At 33.9% G+C, this 25,555-nt stretch overlaps 1 protein-coding gene across 1 annotated transcript; it reads left to right on the top strand.

Moving 5' to 3' along the window:
• The first annotated feature begins 4,073 nt into the window (after positions 1 to 4,073).
• LOC138335245 (beta-1,4-galactosyltransferase 4-like) lies at positions 4,074 to 11,059 on the top strand. Its single transcript, XM_069284234.1, has 7 exons — positions 4,074 to 4,242; positions 5,114 to 5,467; positions 6,617 to 6,849; positions 7,628 to 7,815; positions 8,217 to 8,339; positions 9,223 to 9,321; positions 9,669 to 11,059. The coding sequence occupies exons 2-7, from the start codon at positions 5,155 to 5,157 to the stop codon at positions 10,321 to 10,323; spliced, it is 1,611 nt and encodes a 536-aa protein (XP_069140335.1). The 5' UTR covers positions 4,074 to 4,242; positions 5,114 to 5,154; the 3' UTR covers positions 10,324 to 11,059.
• Positions 11,060 to 25,555: the final 14,496 nt, after the last annotated feature.

Below are 25,555 nucleotides of genomic sequence, written 5' to 3'. Positions count from 1 at the left end.
TTAAATCATACCCAGATATCCCAAAAGACTGTCAGGTAATATTTCAGTCATGTACTAATGGGATATGTCAGCGAACATACTTTGTGTGATCAATTGAATCCTTCTGATTAAAACAAAACATTTACACAGAAAATAATATCCGTCCGATTCTCTCTTATTGTAATTGTTTATTAGTTTGCTAACAAACAGCGCGAACAAATCGTATCTTGTATAGTTATGTAGATAAATATTAATGATTTGGAGACGAGTGGATATCAAGTCAAACAGACATTTACGTATTTTAACTCCATCAAAAGGTATCATTTAAAAGGTTTGGGAGGAGCTTTAGGTTTGAAAAATGATGTCTGCACAAATTATTAGTCATAGCCCAGATTAAAAAGACATGATTTAAATGGGCTCTGCCCTAACATCGACAAAGTTTGTAGTTGTTGTTTTTGTTATTTACATTCGGACAACAAATTAAAAGAAAATGTCATGATTGAAAAAGACTTAACATAACTGTTAATAATATTTCTATTATATCTATGGCACAATGTATGCCGACTGCGATACAATAAATATATCTTTTTATTTCAATGAATAATTAATTGTTATTGTTAGTAAACGAAGTCAAAGTATTGATTAACAGACATATCATTTATCACTAGCAGCAGCAGCATTTGTATTTACACCCACAAATCCCCACACTTGTAACTAGGTGGCCTAAAATAAAAATGGCCGCCAAACGTCCTTAAAATCGCCAATATTTGTCAACAATTATATTTTTTTATCTTAAATTGATATTTTTATCTCCCATTGCCAGCTTTAAATGGAAATTAACAATGTGTGTAGTTAAATAGCTATGTAAAGACCAAAAAAATGCGCAGTATATGAAATAAACGCCAATGGTGATGCCACGATTTAATGTTAAATTGATCCTTTCAGCTAAGAGAGGAATTGCCTCAACGAATGAGATGACCACCCCCTCCCTGTATCTAAAAAAACATTTTTTAATGTTTCAGATAAAACGTACTATGCTTTATTTTTGTTGCTCAGTACATAGATAGTATATAAAAGTATTATATCTCTGATAAAATGATGTGTGTACAGTTCAGGTTCAAGTTTTGCTGCATTTCGTTCCCTCATATGCATCAATTTACATAACAGAAGCCACCAAGATCCAATAAATTTGGTATTCTGGCATCAGCAAGTATGGATTTTTTTTTTTTTCATGGAAAAATATGATATATTTAATGCTACATTGATTTCCAGGTATGAAAGACCAAATGAACTTATTCTGAACCCCTATCCCCTGGGAATACCTATCCTTCATGCCTACATACGTAATATCCTAGGTCATTTTGTGTCTTTAGTTTGACCCTTCACTGTCCTACCGATCGTAATAATCACATTGTTTGCCCTGTTGATAAAACAAACAGATATATTTTATCATTTATACCCACACGCGTATCAACAAAGCCCTCAAAAAGTAATTACGGAATTGACTTGATATCATTGGGGACCATAACGCTCTTTGAAGATATTAATAACATACCTAGTTATATCAATATTAATTTACGAACCATTCTAAACTATGATATTTAATACAACAGATGGTGTATCAGTGATGTTTACTTTTTAGAACCAATATGACCATATAGTGTAGTACCATGTACAACATAATATTCATTGCATTATAGATGACACTCTTGAAAATGCGTCTATTATGTTTGCGAGTTAAAATAACCTTGTCCACTTGCCGTCAAGTAATCAGAAAAACAATAGTTATTTTTATTCGATAATTACTGTTTAAGATCTTAATAAGAACTAATGGTCTCTCAATTACTTCAGTTTATAAGATGAAGACAAAAGAGTTACGCCCCTGTCCTTCTATAGCAGTGGAACTTCTGCCATTCCTATTAGGTTAAAAATATATTCAAATATAGTTTAATATTCCCATTGAAGGCTAAGTATTATAATGTAGGTTGTTATTGATTGAATATTGATTGGATATTTTCAATTAAAATTAAGTCTTGGTAAATATCAATTTTGTGTTTGTCTTCTATTTGAAAACGGTATAACGTGATACGCAAAGTACATTGTAAGAAATAAAGAATTAATTTCGAAATCAGTTCAAAATTGTCTAACTTGTGCGCTTGCTATCGTTTGATTAATTAGTCTCAACGTCCTATTTACAACTAGGGTGATAAAGGACCAGGATCTTCTTTATGCAATGCGCGGCATATGTGAGAGTATTATACATAACCGTGACACATAATAGTCTATAGGAAAGGTTGTCAACATAATGAACCAAAAATTCTCCTGTTTAGTGCTCAGCACAAAAAGGAGAAGAACGACTGGTTTACCCGTTATGATGCGACCAGGTTGGGGTGTGTTGATTGGTATCTTTAGCGGCATGTTTCAGATGACATAACACTATAATTTGCAAGAGTCCCATTATTACTCACTATTACAAGGAAACCACAACATATTAAATATACAACACCCTGCCAAAACATGTAAACATTGAAAAAATATATAATGGGAAATATGTAGGTTGGCAGACCTTTATTATGTTATATATACAATGTAACATGAAGACCGACTCAAGATTATTAGACCTCTATCGGCTCTGATGAGCCTTCGGAATAGGCACAAAAATAGTATCGACGAAACTTTGATAAAATTGACAGAATTACTTACGCTGCGTCATCCTTTGTGAAAGAAGAAAGTTTATTTGAATAAGCATAAAGACCAATGTTTCCCTTTTTAAAAAAAATATAATTAATATTTAAACTCTCTCAAAATTAATCATTGATTTAACTCAATTCGTGACAAAACATAACATCAAGTAAGAACATCATTTTCAATTAGAATCCTTCATTGTAAAACGTTTTTCGGTGGAAAACAATAGGCGATAAATATACATGATGATCACTCGACTTTGAGAAATTGACATATTGTATTGACATACAATTGCATTCATTGTCTTTTGGTTCCAACATGCGGCGTTTGTTCCATTGAAAAGAATGATACTATACATGTATGGGAAAAAATCGCTATTCCTTTACAATTTGTACAGAGGAATAAAAAGAAAGTTTTAACCATACAAACTTATTTTGTTTTGCATTAAAATACATTGTGAATATTACAACGAAAATGAAAAAAACTTTTATGAAAGTTGATGGCACAGATGAAAGTGCGCGAAGTGTCTTTATGAAAAAAATCAGAGCATTCGTGGAAAGCGTCCCATATCTGTTTAATACAGATAATCGAGCCTTAATAATACATATACGCGTTGACACTGAGTAATCTTCCATTAAAGTATTGGAATAGCCACCAGCTACAAAAGTCGGACCAGCTGGGATTGGTTATTAAACATATAGTTTAGTCATTGTACGATTTGTTAATGAGAAAACTGAAACATTCTTGGAAAACGCTCCCCTATGCCTATCTAATTACGAACAGATAATCAAGCCTTAGTGATATACATGTGCGTTGACACTGAGCAATCTTACATTACAACTCTGGAATAGCCACTAGCTATACCGCTCTGACTACAGATTAATAGGAATGTTTTTTTTCAAACATGAAATACAGATGAGTCATTGCACAAAGGTTTATTCCTTTTATACAGACCGATGTTTGCCTAGTGTGGTGTTTTATAGGATAGTCTACGGATCCGCTTTGGTGCGAATGTATAGGTATGAATACCTTGGGATACTCATGGAGACAGAGACAAAGGTCTGCGTTTGAGACGCATTAATTATGTATGTAAACGATTGATTCGTTAAACCAATTCCTCAGCAGTCAATGGTACTTCAAATTTAGTTTCATAAAAAACAAACAAAAATGAATAAATAAAACTAAATTTGACACATATGAAATATAAGGTCCAGTCAATGCTTACAGCCAAAATTATTGTAATTACAAAAACCTTATCACCATTCTGATCGATTCATACCATTTACTACAGATCGAGTTCAATCCATTGGGATGTCTGAAGCCTACTGTACAAATGAAGCGAACATTGATATATTGATTTCGGTATCAACATATATCTAGGGCTTGTAGAAACTATAGAGGTATTCACAATGATAAGGTACTGCGAAGTTGACATGAGAGATATGTGTTTGGGAGATGACACACTAGACTGCTTATCATGTCTCTTGGTTGTAGATAACACTGGGAATTTGGAACCTTGTTTACGGACGGTGGCCAAATGTGTCAGTTATGTTTACAATATGTCATGTTATTCATCAGGTATGTATTGTATGATTATTTCTGTTTTACTAAAAGTAATACTATATTTATCCTCAGCGTATAATTTCAAGAAATATTTGACATTAATTAGTTATTAAAAATATTAAATTTAGAGTTGAAACTTTGACGAAAGATCTAATTTAGGATATAAATAGTAAATGCGAAAGTGACTAGTTATGGTATTTCGCACAATGCTATATATATTAATGATGTATCATAACCAAATAACTATAGCCAAGGTTAACTCGACATTCAACACTCTATTGCTGTGTTACGTGATAATACCAACTTGGTTGGTTGCTTGTGCGTAACATTCTTTCAACAGTTATAGTCATCAAGGACGACCTTATTTGTATGCACGTGTGAATATCTATGATTTGGGAGGATACAATATATTCGTGTTATGTCTCTTTTTATTAATGGATCTCAGTTTAGAGTGCTATCACACTGAACCTTATTACCAAAGACAACAAACAAGCACACTTCACCCGTCGCGTTATAGTGATATTGGACAATGCAGTCGTCCACTCCATTTATGCTGAGAGCCAAGCAGGAGTAGAAACTATCACTTTATAAGACTGTGGTGTTTTGGCCAGGGGATGGGACGCAGAGCCTATACCATAGGGGCGAACTATCTATCAATTTAGTCCCATAATTTCAGGTCAAATAATTTAGCTTTTAAACTACGAGACAAATTCGTTTGAAGAAATTAATGTAAAATATGATATTTAAGGTAAAATGTATATTTTAATTGCAATATGTATTATAAATGTTTTTATTTTCTTTGCAAAAACAAAATGTTTACTTGAATCATAGACACGAACAAAACAATATTTTGAACACGATTTTTATTGTGAAAGTTTCATTACAGATAAAGAACACGATGGATTGAAATGTCCATAAAATATAACGATGTCTTCCATTAATATGTACAATGAGACCGGACAAAAATCTTCACCAGTATACTCATGTCTTACACCACAAGGAATTGTTGTCTTCCCATGCAGACTGCGAGTGATATTACGTATCTTCGTTATGACGCAAATCATAGTTGGCATAATATGTATATATGTGGCAACAACATACTCATTTGATAGAGAGGAACGAACTACCGCCAAAAATGAACACCGTGAGAAAATACGAAACATCAGGCAGTTTGCAGAAACAGAATCAAGAACAACGAAGAAACCATTGCCCCCGTGTCCTGAAGTTCCCAAAGGCTTAGGTGAGCATATTCAATTTTGACAATTTTTAATGCTGCAAGTATCAATATATCGATAACAAACAAACAAAGATTTTTTTTTAATTTTCGTATCTTTCAGACTGAGTCAATCGTTTATACTATCTTTACTATAAAATCAAATTTCATAGATATTCGTGTCAACTCAACTCATTTGATTTTAAGGTATAAAAATATGTGTATACTATCCTGAATTCACATAAAATCTTGATTCTCCATTAATTTAAAGTACAAATTGTATGCAATACTGTTTATTATAATTTCAAAATTTTACAATTTCATATGACATCAATACTCCTCATTACCTGATGTTTGACTGGTCACGTAAAAGTTGTTTATTACAATCCTCTTAACTTGAGATTTTCGAGCAATCAATGCCCACAGGTTATATCAATCAAACATGGTGTTCAAGCTATAGAATACGAAACGTCGCCTATTTTTTAGTTACTTACTTTACACTATTACCGTCATTCAAAAGTTTGGGCTTCTTATCTTTTACTACATAGCAGACAAATGCCTAAAATAATCATTTGCATATCGATATTCTTATCACAAAAGTGGTTCTCATCATTCAATGAAAAATTACTGCCAAATTTCTCAGTGTATTTAATCATAAATTTTATGCAAGGAGAAACTAAACAAAATGTTACTTTGTTATGTTGAGTTGTTCCCTAGTGCTATTACATCCTCAGAAGTGTTCAATATTTTATATCATCATGTAAAGGTACCTGTATGTTATTTTCACATTTGAAGTAAAAATAAACATCATTCTAAAGGTCTATAGCACGTTATACCTACTATTACCATTCAAGTGAACATGGAAGTTAAAATGATAAGGATGTACGTTTTATATGTACATGCACTTCATTGATTACTTTGTTTACTATTACCATCTGGCATCTTATTGTGAAAGGATATTACTTTCAAAATCGTAAAACGCGTATGAACCTAACTTTTTTTTGTCATCCTAGGACTCGACAGTGAAGATAAACCCCAAAAAGTGTTGATTTCCATGCATAGCTAACAAAAGAATCTAATTCAATTACGTTTCAGTTACTTAAGGAAAGGACTGTTGTATAGTTTTTTTAACTATTCTAATTTATAATTTCAATGACTACATTCTGTTAATTACAGTTGGGAAGGTGAAAGTAGACTTCGCCACTTATGAAATGATTCAAATTGAGAAACTATATCCGGATCTTCAAAATGGCGGCAGATACAAACCTTCCAAATGTACCGCTAGACACCGCGTGGCCATCATCATTCCGTACCGTAACCGGAAGAGCCATCTTATAACATTAATGAACAACCTGCATAAAGTTTTACAGCGACAGCAGTTGGATTACGGAATTTATGTCGTAGAAGTTGTAAGTATAACTGTAGATACGTATTTACGTCGCTAAACAAATATTCAAGATTCAATTTTGATTTAGCGTTGATCGTCGACACACTACGACACAAGGCTAAACATTAGCATTATTAGAGTTTTTTGCGACGTTCATAACTTTAAAATAAAATCACCATGAACAAATGAATTTTATAATATCATAGAAATGCTTTACAATGTACAAAGAAGGCCCAGTTATATGTATTTAATCACTAATATAGCATACCAGATGTGTAACAATAGAAAATAGTAAAATACTAGACACAGTCTTTTTCGTCTTTGCATATTACATCTTGCATTTAGGGATCCATTGTGATGTCATTATTTTGTAAGCGGAATTAATTTTTTCCCTTTTTCTGAAAAGTATGGCGTTATGCTCACAAACACACGCGTCATAGTAAATACCTACTCTCTTGGGTGGATAACTTTGTAACAATAAGAAAGTTACACACAAACAAATATGGCAAAGGGTAAAAGTAATAGATTACTAACAATTTATTATGACATACGAAAGTCCTCATATAATTTAAAGACATATTACAATATTTGGGTAAGAGACACGGGAGAATATGTATGAACATTATGTATAATCAGTGATATCAGAAATCACGTAAAACTCGTTATAAAGAGTTAGACACAGATAAAAAATATCTAAAAGTATGTTATATGTTCAATTATACACAGTAAAAGACAAAGAAAAATAAGATGAAAGGGCAATTCCTTCTTATAATAATATCTATCGTCGAATGCATTTTCAGGCTCCCATGTCCGATTTTAACAGGGCGCTTTGTCTAAACATTGGGTTTATTGAAGCGAGTCGGGATTATGATTACCAGTGTTTTATCTTCCATGACGTGGACCTGATACCAGAGAATGACCGTAACATGTACACGTGTCCTAAAGTACCCCGACATATGTCTGTCGCAGTAGACAGGTTAAAATACAAGTAAGAAAACACTTCATATCATATACTGATCACATTTTATAACATGTTGGCACAATATACATCAGTACATTGGTGGATTAACCCACAGACATTATAATCAAAATGAAATTTTTTTTGAACTTTTGATATTTGTAACATGGTTTGCGTTGTTCTATGGTTTTTCAAGCATTAAGCTATAGATAACATAAGTATTGCTTTCTTGAAATCAATCAGTTGTTGACAAGGCTTTCTCATTAGAGTTCTTCACTAGATCATCTCCCCTAGTTTTAAACTTAATCAGATATGTAGTTGAGATAAAAATAATCAAGCCAAATTTAAGTGATTTTTTTCTTCAATATTCTAGAGACTGTTGGCTAGACATAAATATATTTAAAAAAAAAAAAAAACCAAACATTTTGTAGGCTACCTTACAGCACAATATTCGGTGGAGTTGTTGCCATGTCAAAAGAAGATTTCTACAAAGTAAATGGGTTTTCAAACAAGTTCTTTGGCTGGGGAGGTGAGGATGATGATATGTCCAAGAGGTGAGCATGTTTTGATACTGGTATGGCAGTGATATTTTAGCAATACCAGTTCAAAATTTATTTATATATTTATATAATTTTTTTTTAATTAAAATATTTTTTCTTAAATGAAAGAAGAGGTAGATGGAGCTGCCTTCATGTAAGAGAGGATCCAATCGACATTTGAAATATGGATACTTTAATTAAAATGCACAAGTACAGATAGAAAATCCTATGCCGTCAGTTGGATTTTATAATAATCCAGAACCAAATTTTAAGGAGTCTTTTTTTCTTTCGTTGGCCTTCTTTTAAATGATATTTCATTATGATATAAGCATAATCGATGGGAAATGTGTATGATATATTTTATGGGAATCATGTATGACATATTCTAAGGAATACCAAGGTACAATATGTATATGATCAAGCATACAAAATGTGTATGTAATTATTAACATTTATTAACAGAGTGAAGCAAACGAGATAAAATGCGATCTGTCAGTATCTCGTGTTGAACGTGTTTTTATTTGTGGGATGGAAGTCCAGAGTAAAAAAAAACAGTTACATAATGTAGTATGAATAACTATATACCATAATATTTCTCGCTTTTTATGGTGTGTCTGATATGTTATTAATGTTTTGGGTCACTCGAAACAGAACAACAGTTGATACGATATGCTATAACGGGAAACAGCATTTTTAACCACCTTGCTCATTAAAATCACAATATACAGTACAATATGATTCGGTGATGTAAACGATTTGAAGTCGTGATTTGTAATTACTCATTAATTTTTTTTATCTGAAAACAATTTGTTTTACTGACGAGACGGGTAAGTGCAAGAAAACATTAAGTTTGTTTTAATTGAAAAAAAATAATAAATACAGAACATGTTTTTGATAGACTTCGGACCGCACACCTGAACTTTACCCGGTATTCGCCGGACATAGCACGCTACAAGATGTTGTCACACAAAAAGGACTCTTCGGTAAACCAGGAAAGGTATTGTCTTGTACAAACAAATCTGTTTTCTCTTGTGACGAATTCGGGTTATTTTTATTATGATATACTAATGACAAAGCCACACACAAAAGTTTCTGCTTTCTCGATTCATAATACGTGAATTGATAAAATGAATTTGACAAACGTGAAAATTGGAAATAATTTTGTTGCCAAATTAAGTGAGAGGTAAATCAACGTTCAAAACCTTTACGTTTAGGGGAGTAAAAAATAACCCATAAAAACATAAATGTAACTTTTCAGGTATTTGTTTTTTATCAGAGAGTATTTTCATCTCGGTTGAAATATGATTTTCGTTTAACATCATTATTATTATTTTACTTTTTTAGGTTTTATCTTCTCCGACATACCAATGAGACCTGGCGTACGGATGGACTGAATTCATTGACGTACAAACACATAAAAACGGACAGACACAAACTATTCACATACATACTCGCAGACATCGACCCCAACCATCAAGCCTACTATACAGACCGATTAAAAATCGTCCAAGAATCGCTACAGAAAATGAGGGAAGATATGAATAAAACCAAACTAATAGAAAGCAAGGGAGGAAACTCATCTCATCCTAATACAACTTCTAGCCATTCTACGAAAAGGACTAAGAAACACAGCTATAGGATACCAAGCAAAAAGACTAATTTGGTTTCTGTGGTTCATGAAACACCAAAGCCTGCAGTTCATGAAACATCAAATACTGCGGTTCATGATAAACCTAACCCTGCAGGATCATTGCATCCGATGCAACAGTTGATCAAAAATTTACAGCAATTTTTAAGAGACGAAGGTCAAAAGGACGTTAATGCAGTGCCTGATAAAGACCTAGCCAATTTTATACGAGGGTTTGTTAACAAGATGTCAAAAGCTGGCTTTTCTATAACTTCAGATATGAAATTTAGAAAGAAAGAGAAAACGCAAAATGCCAAAGCGCAAAAATTACGCAAGGGTAAATCAAATATAAAAACAGATGGAAAATGGTGAACATCCTGATGTTGTCCTGTGTTGAGTGTATTTCAAATAAAATACCATACCCCCGTCTTCCATACGATTCGCCATATACATGTACTGATAATGAAAACCTGAAAATAAAACAAATGCAGGCATTGGCCACAGGAAGTGACTGAACGATAATTTCATTCAAACAGTTCTTGGAACATACGATCGAGTAGTAAAACAGTCACATTGCATTCAACTGAAAATTATGCAGAAATAACTCTTTCGTTCCTGGAGAAATTATTTGAAGTCAAGTTATTACTCTTTATGCATCGAAATAGTGTTTCCAGTAGCTTCCTTTACATACCGCATCTATTGACGCACACAAATTATTGAGTCGGTAAGTAGAATAATAAGCCAAAATGAAGTTCACATAGGTGAGGTTAGCCATGTATATAAATGTGGTGACGATTTAAGAAAAAATGAAAAAAATCTAAACGAAACAAAATCATTGAAATAATGCTCAAATAAAATCGTTATATGATATCAAGTATCTATGTTATTTTCTTTTCGTAGAATCTTATAAACATCTTCAAGAAAAACATTTTATTGGAATTTACCGCAAAATTAGGTTTTGTTAACTTAGTATTTTACGGTAAATTCTAAGTAAATGCGTTCAAAGGGAGGCTACTTAATAATTCTTGGACGTTTGCCGTGTTTTGTTATCAGTACATCCGCACTGTATTGTATGTGTCTCGTCATTCCTATATGAAACTGGAAATAAAAGCCGACAAGCTATAATAACGTCTCGAATAATTGTATATTCATAAATACTGGTATCACATGATCTTCATGATTTCCATTGGTTCGCTCTTGTAAAATTATGAATTTATGGCCCTGGTGGCAGTGTGGTTAATGTTTATTAAGTTTATTAATGTTTCCCGGGGGCTTCGCTACTTTCGGGGCAAATTTCACACCAATTCGCGACGAAAAAATGCTCGCTTTTCTCTTTGTCTGTCCTTGTTGTCCAATCGAAAAAGGATAGGACGCCATGTGAAAGAAGTTCGGTCACCATGGGATCACGTGTACCAGCAAAACACTTTATTTATTTCCCCCGAGGGAAATACGTTATTTATTTCCCTCGAGGGAAATACGATGTTTTATTTTCTTATCATGTGATGTGTTTCAACTAATCACAGATACTGTTACAAACATGATATATAATGATTGGCATATGTCACTAGTGTAATATGATCTTGAGCGTATCCATTGGCTGGAAATTCAATGCCACATGACAAAAACAATAAATTATCGTCAGGAAAAATGACGTGACATCAGGATTTTGAGGACGGCAGGACAAAATGGCGACATTCGCTTGATTTTCGCAATACATTTCGACGCGAGATTCTTCGAAATGAAGGTTGTTGTAATGATGTAGCCATCTTAAAATAATGTTTATCTCATGCCAGATTTTATGTAAATCGTGAAGTCTCGCAAAAATTAAAACCAAATGTTTCATAAAATTGTACATGAAATGAACACTCATTTATGATCCTATATCTATTTTTATTTCTAGATACACAACATATGGTGGACCACCTAGTAATGTTATCAAACACACACTTGGTGCATGGAATTAAGTTATTACTTCATATTCCATAGTATCTTGCTTTTTTATCACACATTTTGTATGCTACTTTTAAAATCCGGAATGGATCCCCTGGACCGCGATTTAGACACGCCCTGACAATAATCTGCTAAAGTATCAAGTTGAACATGTCGATCAATTATATCCACAAAACAAGTGTGAACTAATCAAGTGAGATCTAATTGCAGTATATACAACACCATAAAAAAACAAAAACATTTTAAGGTAGCATTGATCGGCATCAAAATCCAAACGCTCAAAACACCTAGACGTCGACATGACCTCCTCCCAAACGATTGCTTAGAATTAGGTTATCAGTTCACATGCAGACACAGTAGTAAGTTTATTTTGATGTCTCTGATTTCTAGCTGAAATCCGGAACGCGTCCGTAATTGGTTCTCACTGTTGGTGTGAACGATATTTTTGGAAAGATAAATATTTTGCGCGATGCTTTGCTCTTCCATGCCCTAGTGCTGTTTAATATGTAAACATCGTATATGTTTTACATAAAGACCAGGCCGATCACATCAATATACTGCCTACATTTATATTCATACGAATTAAAAGAATGCTATAATGCAGCGTGTTAAAAACGTTATGATATGTCTGCACATGAGCAATTATGAAAAGGTGTGGTGATCATACGAGTCAAAAGAACATGGTCTCTCAGCCATATTGATATATTTCTAATCCGTCTCTTTTTGTCACTGTTATTATTTGAATATTAAGTTTATATAATGTATGTCCAGGTGTTATTTCTTAAAAGATGTATAAAATTTGTAAACATTTGTCCCTAATTCGATTCCGGAACATTATATGATATTATGAACATCCTTCTTTTTATATTACACAGTATGTGTAAACATTTCGCTATGAAAGTATTTACGCGATAGATAAAATACAAAATAATACATACAAAATAAATGTTCGCGGTAAAAAGGTATATAAAGATAGAAACCCATAAATTATACACACAGTAATATTGGTATTGGCAACAACCTCATTATATTGTTACTTGAAAAACATATCATAAAACAGTGTCAGTCACACAGACCTCCTGGACATATTAAAGCTAAAATGAACGTATGTACTGATATCTTGGATAAAAAGCGGCTTAATGATGGAACAACATACAGTTGTTGACAGGGGTTTTCGGGCAACAGATGACTTGTTGGGCCTGAAGACAAACTGTTGCCCTTCGGCCTTGGGCAACAGTTTGTCTTCAGGTCCAACAAATCATCTGTTGCCCGAAAACCCAGTCGATAACTGTTTTATTATACTATTTGTATAACAGACAGGTCATGCATATATTAATCATTAAAATATTACCACAACTGATTTGAAAATTTTGGTTAATCATATCAAAGAATACCGCGCATCGCTCTCACACAAATGCGATGCAACAAATATCTCTGAAATGTACAAGGGACAGACAAAAACTGTGCCTTTTTTAGAGAGTAGAAAGTCGGAAAAGAACCTCAATCGCGAGATTACTAAAGCGACTTCTGTCAAAGTTTTGAATACCTACTTATATTGCTTTTGAGTTTTACAAGTATACGCCAATGGCGTTTCCATGCATATGCTTTACTCTGCTTTGGAAATTGTGTAAAAAAGAATATCTGAAACTTCCTTTAAGCTTATGAAAATACCTCGCGCATATTTCTCTCGGCTATAAACTACTCGCGCACACTTGGGTAGGCGGACACGGTTTTTGCACGTAGGCTACAATACCCTGCTAAGCGGAGGCTCGTGTTCGGGGAGGTGAATAGCCGGAACCCATCACCATAAAGTGTTGATATCACTCCGCGCCGTGTTTCGCATAAAGATATGGAGATATCGCATACACCACATGGCAAGCGGTTTCGTGTCAGTATCACCTCTCCGATACGGTAATTGGCCCCCATTTCACTTAATCGATTTCTCGTGAGATAGATGGTACACTTTCGTAGCAGGATAGCAGAAAGTATAAATACATGCTGAATAAATACTCTGAATAAGATGAGTACTTCTCAGAGGCCAAGCCAACTAAATATTTTAGTATTTTCTAAAAATTTGTTTAACATGATTAATTATTTACGTCCTATCAAAACCGTTCTTTCACTAACAATGAAGCAATATATGATCGAAATCTACATACGTGATTGTTTAGTAGTTGTGTAGGCGAACCTTGGTGCTAATCGTCCTTATAAAGATAAAACATGGTAATCTTATCAATTTCTGTTTAATTTTGAGAATGTCAGAAATGAACCGGTATGTGTTGATTTGGTTATGTCTAGGTAGTATCACTGACCTGAATGGCGCCACAGGTCTATTTTACAAATCTAAACAATGCTTTTAGACCGAATTGTGAAGAATACCTTGTTTTCCAAAGACTCGTACCGATATGAATATACAACAAGTGTTCCATTAAAACAGTATGGTGTTTTGGTTTTCGTAACATTTTTTTTTGGTTTTAGATTCGGTGTAAACCATGCCTTGTTTTTATCAGCCAGCCACTTGCTGAGAGCGATGTTACTTAAAGCTGAACATGAAAGATGTGTAGGTTGAAAGTATAAAACCGTAGTGCAAAGTAAACTTTTAAAAATGTGTTGTTTTTTTCTATATTTATATGTAAGTTTTAACATTTTATAAATATCTCAACCATCTCAAGTCAAAGAAAAGGTTAGAAAACGACATTTATTGAGTCTTTGGACAATTACCATTAAAGTCATAGACCCATTTTACTCCATCATGATTTCTAAAAGAAGACAGCTATTCATGTTAAACTAAATAAGCATGATTATATTTAGATATTTAGCTATTCTAATATTTTGACTTCGTAATAGTGTAATAAATCATGCCATGGGGAACTTTGTAAGGCATTATTTCAAGCGATGGCTAATGTTAAAGTGGTACAATAAAATCAACGAAAATAAATTAATACTGTATCATTTCATTCTATGTTTTATCGGCATCTTAACACGACTTTTCCCTTTTTCAGAAAACCTTACAAGAAGACACAACAAGTATATACCACAGTCTCCCAAGACAAACACCACACACTGCACACTGCTGTTAATAGGACGCTAATCTAAGCAAACAAACAAACAAACAAACACATTTCAGGAAACCATATGCATACTGTTTATAAAAGTACAACTATACAGTAAATCATCATACATTATGATCATGTCATCTGTTAGTCCTTCGACGAAAGTGGAATTATCACATGTGAAGAGCTAGTACACTTGAACGCAACAAAATATGAAGCAGATGCGTAAATTCATCATCTAAATGTTACAATTTGTAGACATGTACTACTGTATGTAAATATATATTATCTACATTGTCTTGATACATATAGTTATCAGTTTGGGACAAGACGTATTTTTAACTATTGTCACTATCTTATATGATGTTGTTGCCAACTGGTGTTTAACAGGTCCCACTGGCCGTCATTATCTGAACATCAATTATTAGATGGTTGGTAATTAGGCTTAGATCGTTTAATCCTGAAATTTCATAATGGACTGGTCAAGATTTTGATTTGGAAGAGTCCTATTGTGTCATAAGGGGTGAATAAGATAATGTTCTATTTCACAACTAAGATCATTTAAGGATGGCCATTAATGAATGCAATACGTTATATTAAGTACATGCTAGTTCGCCTTTGGACACTGTCGTATGTCCGAATAGTCTCCATGTTATTTGGTAGTAGTGAAACGAATATGGCGTGTTTAAACATGTCGAGAAAAAAAACTTCGGTAGAACAACAATATGTTAAATCGAAGAAAACATGTTTAATGAACAGTGTTCCAACTATGTCATATACAATCCTAACCAAATATGCATTAATGAAATAAAAACAGTAAATAAAAACATTGAAAAGAAACATAATAATTAACAAAGAATGTTTAGATGATTGTATTTGTCGGGAGAGGACGTATATAGGCATGTTGCCTGTAGCCCAAATAATTTTTTATTAAACATCTGAAAATGAAATATTCTGACATGTTTACTGGTTATTAAATTACAAATGCTGCTCCCTCGTAAGTACCAATTAGGTGACGACATATCTAGAAATTTAGAAATTTCATAACATATATAAATATGTCATGATTCTATTCTGTATTAAGGTATATTCGACGTTTTAAACACTAAAAAAGGAAATAATATACGGTTGATATAACATCTTATACTAAATATTATTTCGTTTTACTGTTATTTTACTCATCATACAAACTTTGTAACACAAAGCAAATCTTATCTGACTATGAATAAGGACAGACTGAATACTACTCATTCCTTGTACTGTATGTCGTTGCAAATATTTCATTTGATTAAACGAAAAGTTACCGGCTGCTAACATCCCTCTGCTAAGAAAGGTTTATTTATGTGATGCATATGTACATGTAGGTTGCATAATACCAGAGTTTTATCTACTTTAGCAGTCCTACACCTGTCGGGCGGCTGATGTTTCTAGTCAGGTTGATGGACATACTACAGACAAAGAATACTCCTAAAGACGTCTCGGGATTTGAACAAAAAATCTTCTAGACAAAGCAGATGCCACACTCGACGCCGACTGTGCACATCGTATTCCACGCAAAAACAATCGTAAATCTTCTGAGGACTTTATAAACATCACAGAGTCCTAATCATGTGTGATTAGGAGATTAACTCCCTTGTCGTGAGGACAAGGTTACCTTGTACTAGTATAATGTCAGCCAAGTAGGATGCCGGTAATTCCAAAAGCTTACATTGGTGTTGCAGTGTATGTTTTTAGATTGTTGTAAGAATAATCCAATTCAATCTTTTAATTATGTGACATACAAAAGGTTCAGCAAGGTAGAATCGAGTCCGCTAAACCTACCTATATAAAAAAGTAAATAAAAAAAACTTATAATATAGGTAGGTTTAGCGGACTAGGTATTCCATAAACTGCTGGACGAAGTGATTGCTAGAGATGAGAATTTGTTAAAAAAACCTCAAATGAATGTCAGATCTACTAACTTACTGAGTACCAGTTTTTCCTAAATAGAAAATGCTTACTGGAATATTTCGGATCGGATGTCATATTTAAATGTAAACTATGAATTGAAATCAATGGGCCTTCGGTGAATAGATACTATGGACATATCTATGTTTGTATTGTCTTGTATTCTAGTTACCTCTCTTCGTAATAGAGGAGTTTTATTGTTTTAATAGTTCTTTCTATCAGACACACAGAACACAAGCAAGTCACAATTTACTGACTACAAGCAAAACAGTCGTACCTCTTGCTTTATGTTTTCCCCACATTGTTTTTTTAGTAAAAAGTAAGGCGGTGTCAAGGGAGACGTTCAGAAGAAGAATGCAAGTAATGAAGAGCAACAAAGATAAGATCCCAAATTTAGTCACATTTACCAATCCTGCAATGGGGACACCATAATGAGTACATACATTTGGAAGCGTTATAAGCACCAATGATTTATAAAATCAAATGTATATCTCTTTATAATTTAATTTTACTTGTAACAAGCGTTTTCATTGGCAAAAATAGTTTATCAGACCATAACGTTCAAAATGACGTCGACTTTTATAATATCGTATTTGACTGGTTGATACGGCAGCGTATTTATTTCTAAGTGAAAAGAGCCGATCAATAATCGGATTACATGCAAATATTTGAGTGTATACTATCACCATAAACAGTTTCATAATATCAAATCTATTCAATTCAATCCTAAAATATTTCATAAACTATTTTAAAATTGTAAACTTTTTTTCCAGACTATGTTGACAATGTTAAACACTCACAAGGTATTCCGTCTTTGCATTTAAATGTAATTATCTGCCGTTACGGGAAATAATTGCTTATGATGTAACATGTTTGCGTGCGAAACGCCATACCTTTCAGAGGAAATTACGTAAGTTTCGTCACAAACAATGACGTCATAATGGGATACATACCCACAAGGGAGATGACTCTGCCATATACAAAGACCGAATAACACATTTGACAATAAGTTCACTAGTACCAGTGTAGGCATTTGCTCACAGGGTTGTATATAATGTACAAGTCTACTTGGCGCTTCTGTTGACGTATGCTCAAAGAGAGATATAACAGATCTACTTGTCTGTACAATGCCCCTCTTACCACAACATAAAAAACCTCTGTAATGTTATCATCTATAATGTCTGGTTTACGGAAGCTTATAGCGACTATATAACTAAAGTAATGCAGCCCAAAGTACGATAATTCTTATTGCTAGCGCTATAGCCATATAATTCATATTACTATCGGTATTATATTGTTTTTTTCTGCTGACTGTAAACCACTTTTTTCGTGGCTACTAAATTTTGCGATTTCGATTTCAATACAAATTCGCGAATTTAACATTTGAATTACAATCCCTATCATTATAAATGTTAAATAAGATATTAATTCTAAAATGATGTTGATAAAACTTCTGTTTTGATTAGATTTGTTTTAATGATCTTATCCTTGTTAGAGTAGTATTACGTTGTTGTGGCGATGTCGGGTACGGCTTTCATTTTATCAGATACCGATCTCGACGAATGCCTGTAGCTACGTCACTTACAGTGTAACTTAAACTTGAAATTATAAAACGACTTCGTATCCTTTTAAAACTAAAATTTATGATCTAATCTCTAGTACATTCATGGAAAATGATATTATACCCCTTAAAGATTAAATGTTAATTCGCGGAAATAAACTTTTGAAATTTGCGAAAGTAAATTGCACAAAAAGTTGATTTGCAGTATGTTTTATTCTTAGACGTGTCGCCATATTGTAATGCTAATGCCGTATACGGGGGTTTCGAAATACCAAAACGGCGTGGGTCAAGTACAATTTACCGTCGATTAGTCCGACCTTCCGATGAGTGTGACATCACAAAATGCACGTAAAATATGGCGTCACCATCAACGGAAGATGAGACTAATAGGTAAATCGTACGTTATCGACGTCATTCTTTGTATCTAGAGACTGACGTTTTGATTTACATGTAACTTCAACTACTTATTTTTATTTCAGCCACTAATACCATGCTGTTGTTGCTAAAGCTAAGTTGTTTCTGCTAATGTCACACTACTATCGTGCGTTAACGACTAAGCGTTGTAGATTTTAAAAATGTCGTTAGATATTATATATTATTACTGTTTATGGAAAAAAAGAAACATTTTACCACAAACGTCGTAATGAAGTCACTACTGGCACCGCTATCTTTAATTCTTATTGAAGCAACTCGACGTATCCATCAGCTTAATACATTCCTTTAAATCATGCCTTTACATTCTTATTATAAACATCTGAAATACAAATGTTATAGTATGGTGCTTAAATGGAGAGTTTGCTATTAAAGTTAGCGAACAATTGGAAATCTATATTTAGTATGTTGTAAAGGTCATTAACCGACGTTTTTCCATAGCGAGGTTGAACCGTGATCAAAACAATACCGACGCCATCTTGAATCTTCCGTAAGTCTTGCTACATCTTCAGAAGTGTGAGGAAGGACACCATTACTATAAGTATCCCGTGAGGAGGGGAATGAAGATTGTAAATAACATTCATTACCGTAGTAGATAGAACACAAAAAATGATGCCTCGCCAACAACTGTGAGCGCACAAATACAAAGTTTGAATGCCAACAGGTGAGATTTCCGTGTTATTAATGGGGTCATGGTATAAATGTCAGCGCGTCTTTACTGCGCTTGATGTCTATTGCTATGTCTATTAAGGTATAAAGGTTCGAAGAAAACGTCTTGCAGAGGGTGATGCTTCACTATACAAGTGTTATGTAGTACATGTCCATTACACATGTTCGTACATCCTTCGATATGCACCTGTTGGAATGCATTTGTAGATATGCTGACTTCATCACAAGCTAAGGACGGCTGTAATCTGCATATGCAAAAACAGGTCTAATATTCACAAATAACTTTCCTGTTACAAATGGATATTTGGTGATCAACAACCAGCTCTAGGCTGCGTGTTTGTAATTGTTGTACAATTTCCGTCAAAGCTGATACACACATTAATTACTTACAACTTCCGCAGAGAATCAGTTGCACTCAGAGAATTTATCTTTATATTTTTCAGCATATCGTGCGAATAAAACGACTTATCAAATCACAAAATTACATTATCTTAGAAATTTATGTTTTTTAAGTTCCTCCTGAAACAATTGTCTGCTTTTGTTTTGTTTTATGCCCTGTCAACATTTAGTTATCTAAGGTATCCGAAGAAATATAATCGACCTACGATTACTATCAATCGAAATTTGAACTTTCGACCCGGAGGGGGAGTCTAGAGGTGTGTCACAAGAAGATATAGTGAGACGTTCATCATTGGCTACTAACCATGCAATCTTAAACCTTCGTTATAATCATAGAGAAAAGAGAATTTACAGCAGCAATTCCTCATTTCGGAATCACCTCTTCTTTCTATGTTCTAGACCACAGTTTTATCGCGTTATATATATGTTGGTATCCGGAATAATAATTGATAGACAAATAAACTACACCAGCATGGCGCCAGTCGATCATTGCGCGCCATGACATCCCATCAATTGGTACGCGGGCCGACAGGTGTCGCTACAACGCATGATCGTATGTAAGGAGACATCATTGTGATGTATACAAACAATTAGGGTATTTTTATCCCTAAAACACATGTTCACCGAACATCTCCAACCTCTACCTGCTTGTGTAGGTGCAAAACTGCAGGGAATTTCGATTGGAATATTTCCAAACTCTAACCACATATGTTAAGCTTTAACGTCGTCATTTAAAACAAGACACAAATATTGTTAAAATAATTAGTATTAGGCATCCCTTAAGCATGTTAACCTACATTACCGCACTGTTAAATATCATATGGTTTTCATTTAATTGTTGAGTATGGTCTATGTTTTAGGGGCCGAGGTGACCAAATGATCTGGGTCGCTAGTTCGAATCCCAAAAGGAAATGTTGAGTGCCAGATATTGACCACTGGTCTGGGATTTTTTGCGGATACTCCAGCTTTTCTCCATCTGATGAAGCTGACAAGTCTTTAAATGACTAGTCTTTAGTCTAGTTTTAGACTTTCCATGTTGTTTCTGTAGTACATATTGCAATGGCAGCTGGTTTGTTAGCCATACATGTGCAACACGGATATGCATATGTGTTCCTCATTTGCAGATCTAGTGAATACATGTACTTTGGAAATCAATAGCGTATATGTATTAACATATTTTACATACGTTTATTCTAGTAGAAAATGATCCATTTTATATGTCTTAAAGAAAATCTTTATTATAAAACCCCAATAATGATTAATAGAATTTTATATGAGTCTGTCAAATGGACAGAAATATCTCAACCTGAGTCTTTCCGCTGATCGAGAGAGGCTTGACTAGACTGGCGACCAGACCATTCGTGTTTATAAGACTGTCTCAGCAGAGTTCTTTACTAGGTTATGTCCCCTTAGTTTAAGACAAAAATAATCAGCCAAATTGAGTAATTATTTTTTTCTTCAATGTTCTAGAGACTGGTGGCCAGTCTAAGGCTTGACGTTCAACATTAAGGACATAAGACAACTGAATTGTCTGCTGCCAGTATGTTGGTTGTGATATTGTGTGGTGTGTTGTTTGTTCCAGTGATATAGCACTATAATATGGACACGGTTTCGACTATTACAGAAGGAAAATGCAAATAGACTGCAGTCTCCAAAACAGACTCATCCATCACTGACATCACATCGTCACACTGGCAAGTTCGTCCTTAATGTCTGGAACTGTTACAATGCAACAGGAGATAGTATGGTACGCGTAGACACAACAGAAAATATGCATTTTTTCATAATTCATTAACCTAATAGTGTAACATAATGTATGTGAGTAAAGCCATACAATCCTAAATATGTACTGTTTTCCATGGTATGATAATGTCACTGAGATTCATGCATTTTGCAATGAACTTCATTAAAATAAATATTTTAGCATCAGACATGTATATGAAAAAATTAAGATGTTTATCTAGCTTCTATGAAATTGCATTGTACGAAAATCTTCATAAATGCGCGCACTGCATAGGTCAAGAAACAGACTTGTCTTGTCAAATAAACGATAACCAATCCAAAAGGAGAACAGTGAACATGGTATTTGAGAGCATAATATCCTGAATAAATGTTAATTTACTCGTCTGTAAAGAAAACATCTTCTGGCTCCATCTGCAAATTTACAAAAGTTTAAAAATGAATGCACGTGTAGGCACTAAGCTCTCTGTCAGTTCTGATGAGGTTAAACCGTACATAGCTGGGACATGCGCACTAGGATACAATCCATGGCTTCCGTTCTAGGGGAGTCATTAAATAGGCCTACCATATGAATTATAATTTCCTCTTTCCTATTTTTTCGCTGAAAATGTTCTCAATTTACAAATTATGCTTTGGTTTCGGCAATACACATTTTTTCAACGTATTTCGTAAAAAGATGATGTCATTCTTGTGTCTTTAATTAACGATTTAAACATTTTAAATAGCATATTTTGCACAGGTATTTTCATGATATTCTATGCTTTAAATACAATCTATTAGGGGTCTAAACGGTCTTGTGCCGTATGCTTTAAATATCCTTATCAAAACTTGAATTTGACCAAAACAGAGAGTACAGAAATGTGTTTTGCATTAAATCCCAATTTTTGCGAACTTTACGAGTACAATGCAAGTGAAAAATATTCCGGTCTTTCTCACACTAGATTCTCGTTTTACGTCAACAATTCCAGTATGAGGCTATAGGGTATTTTCGTGTCGAGCCCAATCTTTCACCAAAATTTCACTATGAATATCACCACAACTGTTTTGCATAATAAGTATGTTTAAATTAACTTTGTCAGTATTATAGTTTGCCCTAAAAGAGGTGTCGGGATAACTGTACAAGTTTTTGTTCCAGCATAGACAATTTTTCCGCAAATGAGATAAACTGTAAATTATGATGAATTAGCTCGATTCGGATATTCAATACCGCAAGTATGCCTTTAACAAAATATAGCGATGTACAAGAATCAGCGCTTCAAAGTGCATAAAGCGCGAAAATAAAACTACCGCTAACATAAGTATGTTAACAGTATTACAGTGGGAAAATAGGTGAAGTATTTGTCTCTCTTAATGTTTCGTCAAATTATCCATTGACGTTTCGATTTGTTATTTTGTCCGGACACATTATATTGTATTCTGTGGTTCTATCATCATTCTGCATTGGCCTTAAGCCGATGAACTAATAAGTTTTTAAAGACAATATATATATATAAACAAATATAAATGCATATTTGTGTTGTGTCCCTTTGCCATAATAGTGCTATCTCACTGAATCATGTCACCAAAGACATTAAGTGGAATTGCAAGGATTCAACGCCCTGACACATTCCTTCTAATAGTCACTGGATATTGACGCTCAATGCCGAGTTTTGTTTGAACAGAAGCAGTATTTTTTCTAGACTTTGGGGTGTCTCGGGCAAAATTCAGACCACAGAGTCTTCCACAAAGGAAGTTGGCGCTGTTGCGGAAGACTTGAGAATAAGTATAGTAAGATTCCAAATTTAGTCGCCTTTTGATATCAATTGTTGAGTGGGCGCAGCAGGTACAGTTCTACAAAACTAAATACCATTATAGATATGTATGGGAGAAACACCGAAAACTGTGGAATAGTCAAGATAATGAATTGTTCAAGGCCCGTAAGGGCCGAGAACTATTCATTATCTTGACCATTCCACAATTTGAGGTGTTTCTCATACTTAAAACATGGCACCAAATGTCACTGGTACTCTCCACTATTACACTGAGTATTGTTTAACTATTCGACAGCTCCAGGTAAACCCCTTACTATCTATTAAGACCTTGAGATCTATTCAATATCTCAGTAAGTGGGCATGCCTCATGATTTGCATGAACTTTTTGAGAGATCTATACAACGATACTATATAGAACCCACACCGAAACATTTACTCAGTTTATTTTTCACTGTTCATCATAGAGGACCATACATATGTAGCTCTACATGCAGTTTTGAACACAGTAACAATGATTTTTGGATATAAAGTTTAAGTGATTTGGTCCAAAAACTGGTATAATGCAGCACAGAGAGCATATGAAGATTTGAAAAAAAAGATTTTCACCAAGATTTCTTATCATTATACTACATGTACACAGAAAATTGGAATCATGTGACACACGAATATGTGTATATTTTTATAAAAGCATCTCGGGGAATTATTACCTTCATGGAAAGCGTTGGGATGTAAATACATCCAATAGATGCCATTCAGAATATAAAGTGATTTGGATAAAAGATATGAAAAAAAGAAAAGTGGAAATAAAGGAAACAACACTTCAAGCATCTGTAATTTCTTTTCGACTGAAAATTAAGCTGTTGTCTCATGGGATTCCATTTAAACCTGTCTGTGGAATAGTTACCTTTTACCGTGGATTAGTTCACAAACTATTCCACAGGAAAAAGGTAACTATTCCACAGTAATATGTGATAATAGTCGACTTTGTCTCAACTATACTTTAATCTATAACAATAGATGACATCACGGCCATGTTTTAATAGTAATGATTATAGACAAAAATTGTAAGCTATAATATAACGTGTGTTGTCCTTGGTCATGATTATATCGGTGTCGATATAGAAACCTGTAATAGACATTATGATGCAGGAAAGTCATTGCTTTCGACAGAGGTTTGGAAGGGTCTGTTTACAGCGCCACCTGCTGGTTCACGCTTTCAGAAATGGGGAAATAATTGCGTTTAAGTGTTGATAAAGTTCTTATGTAAGATTAAAGAAACCCGGTCCATCTAAATTTAGATTTTCTATCACCGTAGTGAATGCTGCTAGCTGACAAGGAAATGTATACATTTCTATGTAGATACGGACGTTTTTCTCCATAGCCCCTAGGATTGTTGCAGTGTGTTTATACGTTTAGAGACGTTTGCGTCCAGAGTCATTAAGATAGAGCTAATATCAGTCCGACTCGTTTTCAATAAGGTTAAGGGCGATGTTTTGCTTTTATTGCAGGTCGCGGCATAGTTATAATGTAGATACAACGTAGAAACGTTAACTTTTAGAACTTTTCAATAAGAAAAAGAACAATTCAATAATATGATTTTCCCGAATTTTTACAGAATAATATGCTCGGTGTCTTATGTTGCCTACCTTAGTGAGATATCAGTATAAATAGTAATAGAGACACAACACGAATCGTACGCAGACCAATGTATATAGGGAATGGACTATCACAAAGAGGCATCACGCGGACAATCTGCAGTCAAGGAATACATTCCATACAATAATTGCAATTGCATAAAAAGCATTACTTCTTAAACATAAGTTTCAATATTGTTTTAGAGAAAGGACGGAAGTTCTTTCTTCATAGTCTCTGCTACGCGTCTACGAAGAAATAGATTATAACGAATAGCCCCGCATTTTTTTTAATTTAGTAATTGTTTCGATGGATAGCCCGTACTTGACATCTGGTTTAAAAAAATCGGATAGCCAACCGGCAATCCGTAAAGAAAAGCAATTAAAATACAAGGAATGAAGTTTATGCCGTAATCTTAGGTTAAGCATTCATCACAAACATTTTTTCTTCTTCAAAACCATAACTTTTCA

This window comes from Argopecten irradians, chromosome 11 (assembly GCF_041381155.1).
Source record: "Argopecten irradians isolate NY chromosome 11, Ai_NY, whole genome shotgun sequence".
Taxonomy (NCBI): Eukaryota; Metazoa; Mollusca; class Bivalvia; order Pectinida; family Pectinidae; genus Argopecten; species Argopecten irradians.
The sequence above is the reverse complement of the archived record's forward strand: the minus strand, read 5'-3'. Positions and strand labels throughout refer to the sequence as shown.

Coding starts and splice junctions, on each gene's coding strand:
- LOC138335245 (XM_069284234.1), top strand. CDS start 5,155: ATGTCTTCCATTAATATGTACAATGAGACCGGACAAAAATCTTCACCA. Junction 5,468..6,616: donor TGAAGTTCCCAAAGGCTTAG/GTGAGCATATTC, acceptor TGTTAATTACAG/TTGGGAAGGTGAAAGTAGAC. Junction 6,850..7,627: donor GAATTTATGTCGTAGAAGTT/GTAAGTATAACT, acceptor ATGCATTTTCAG/GCTCCCATGTCCGATTTTAA.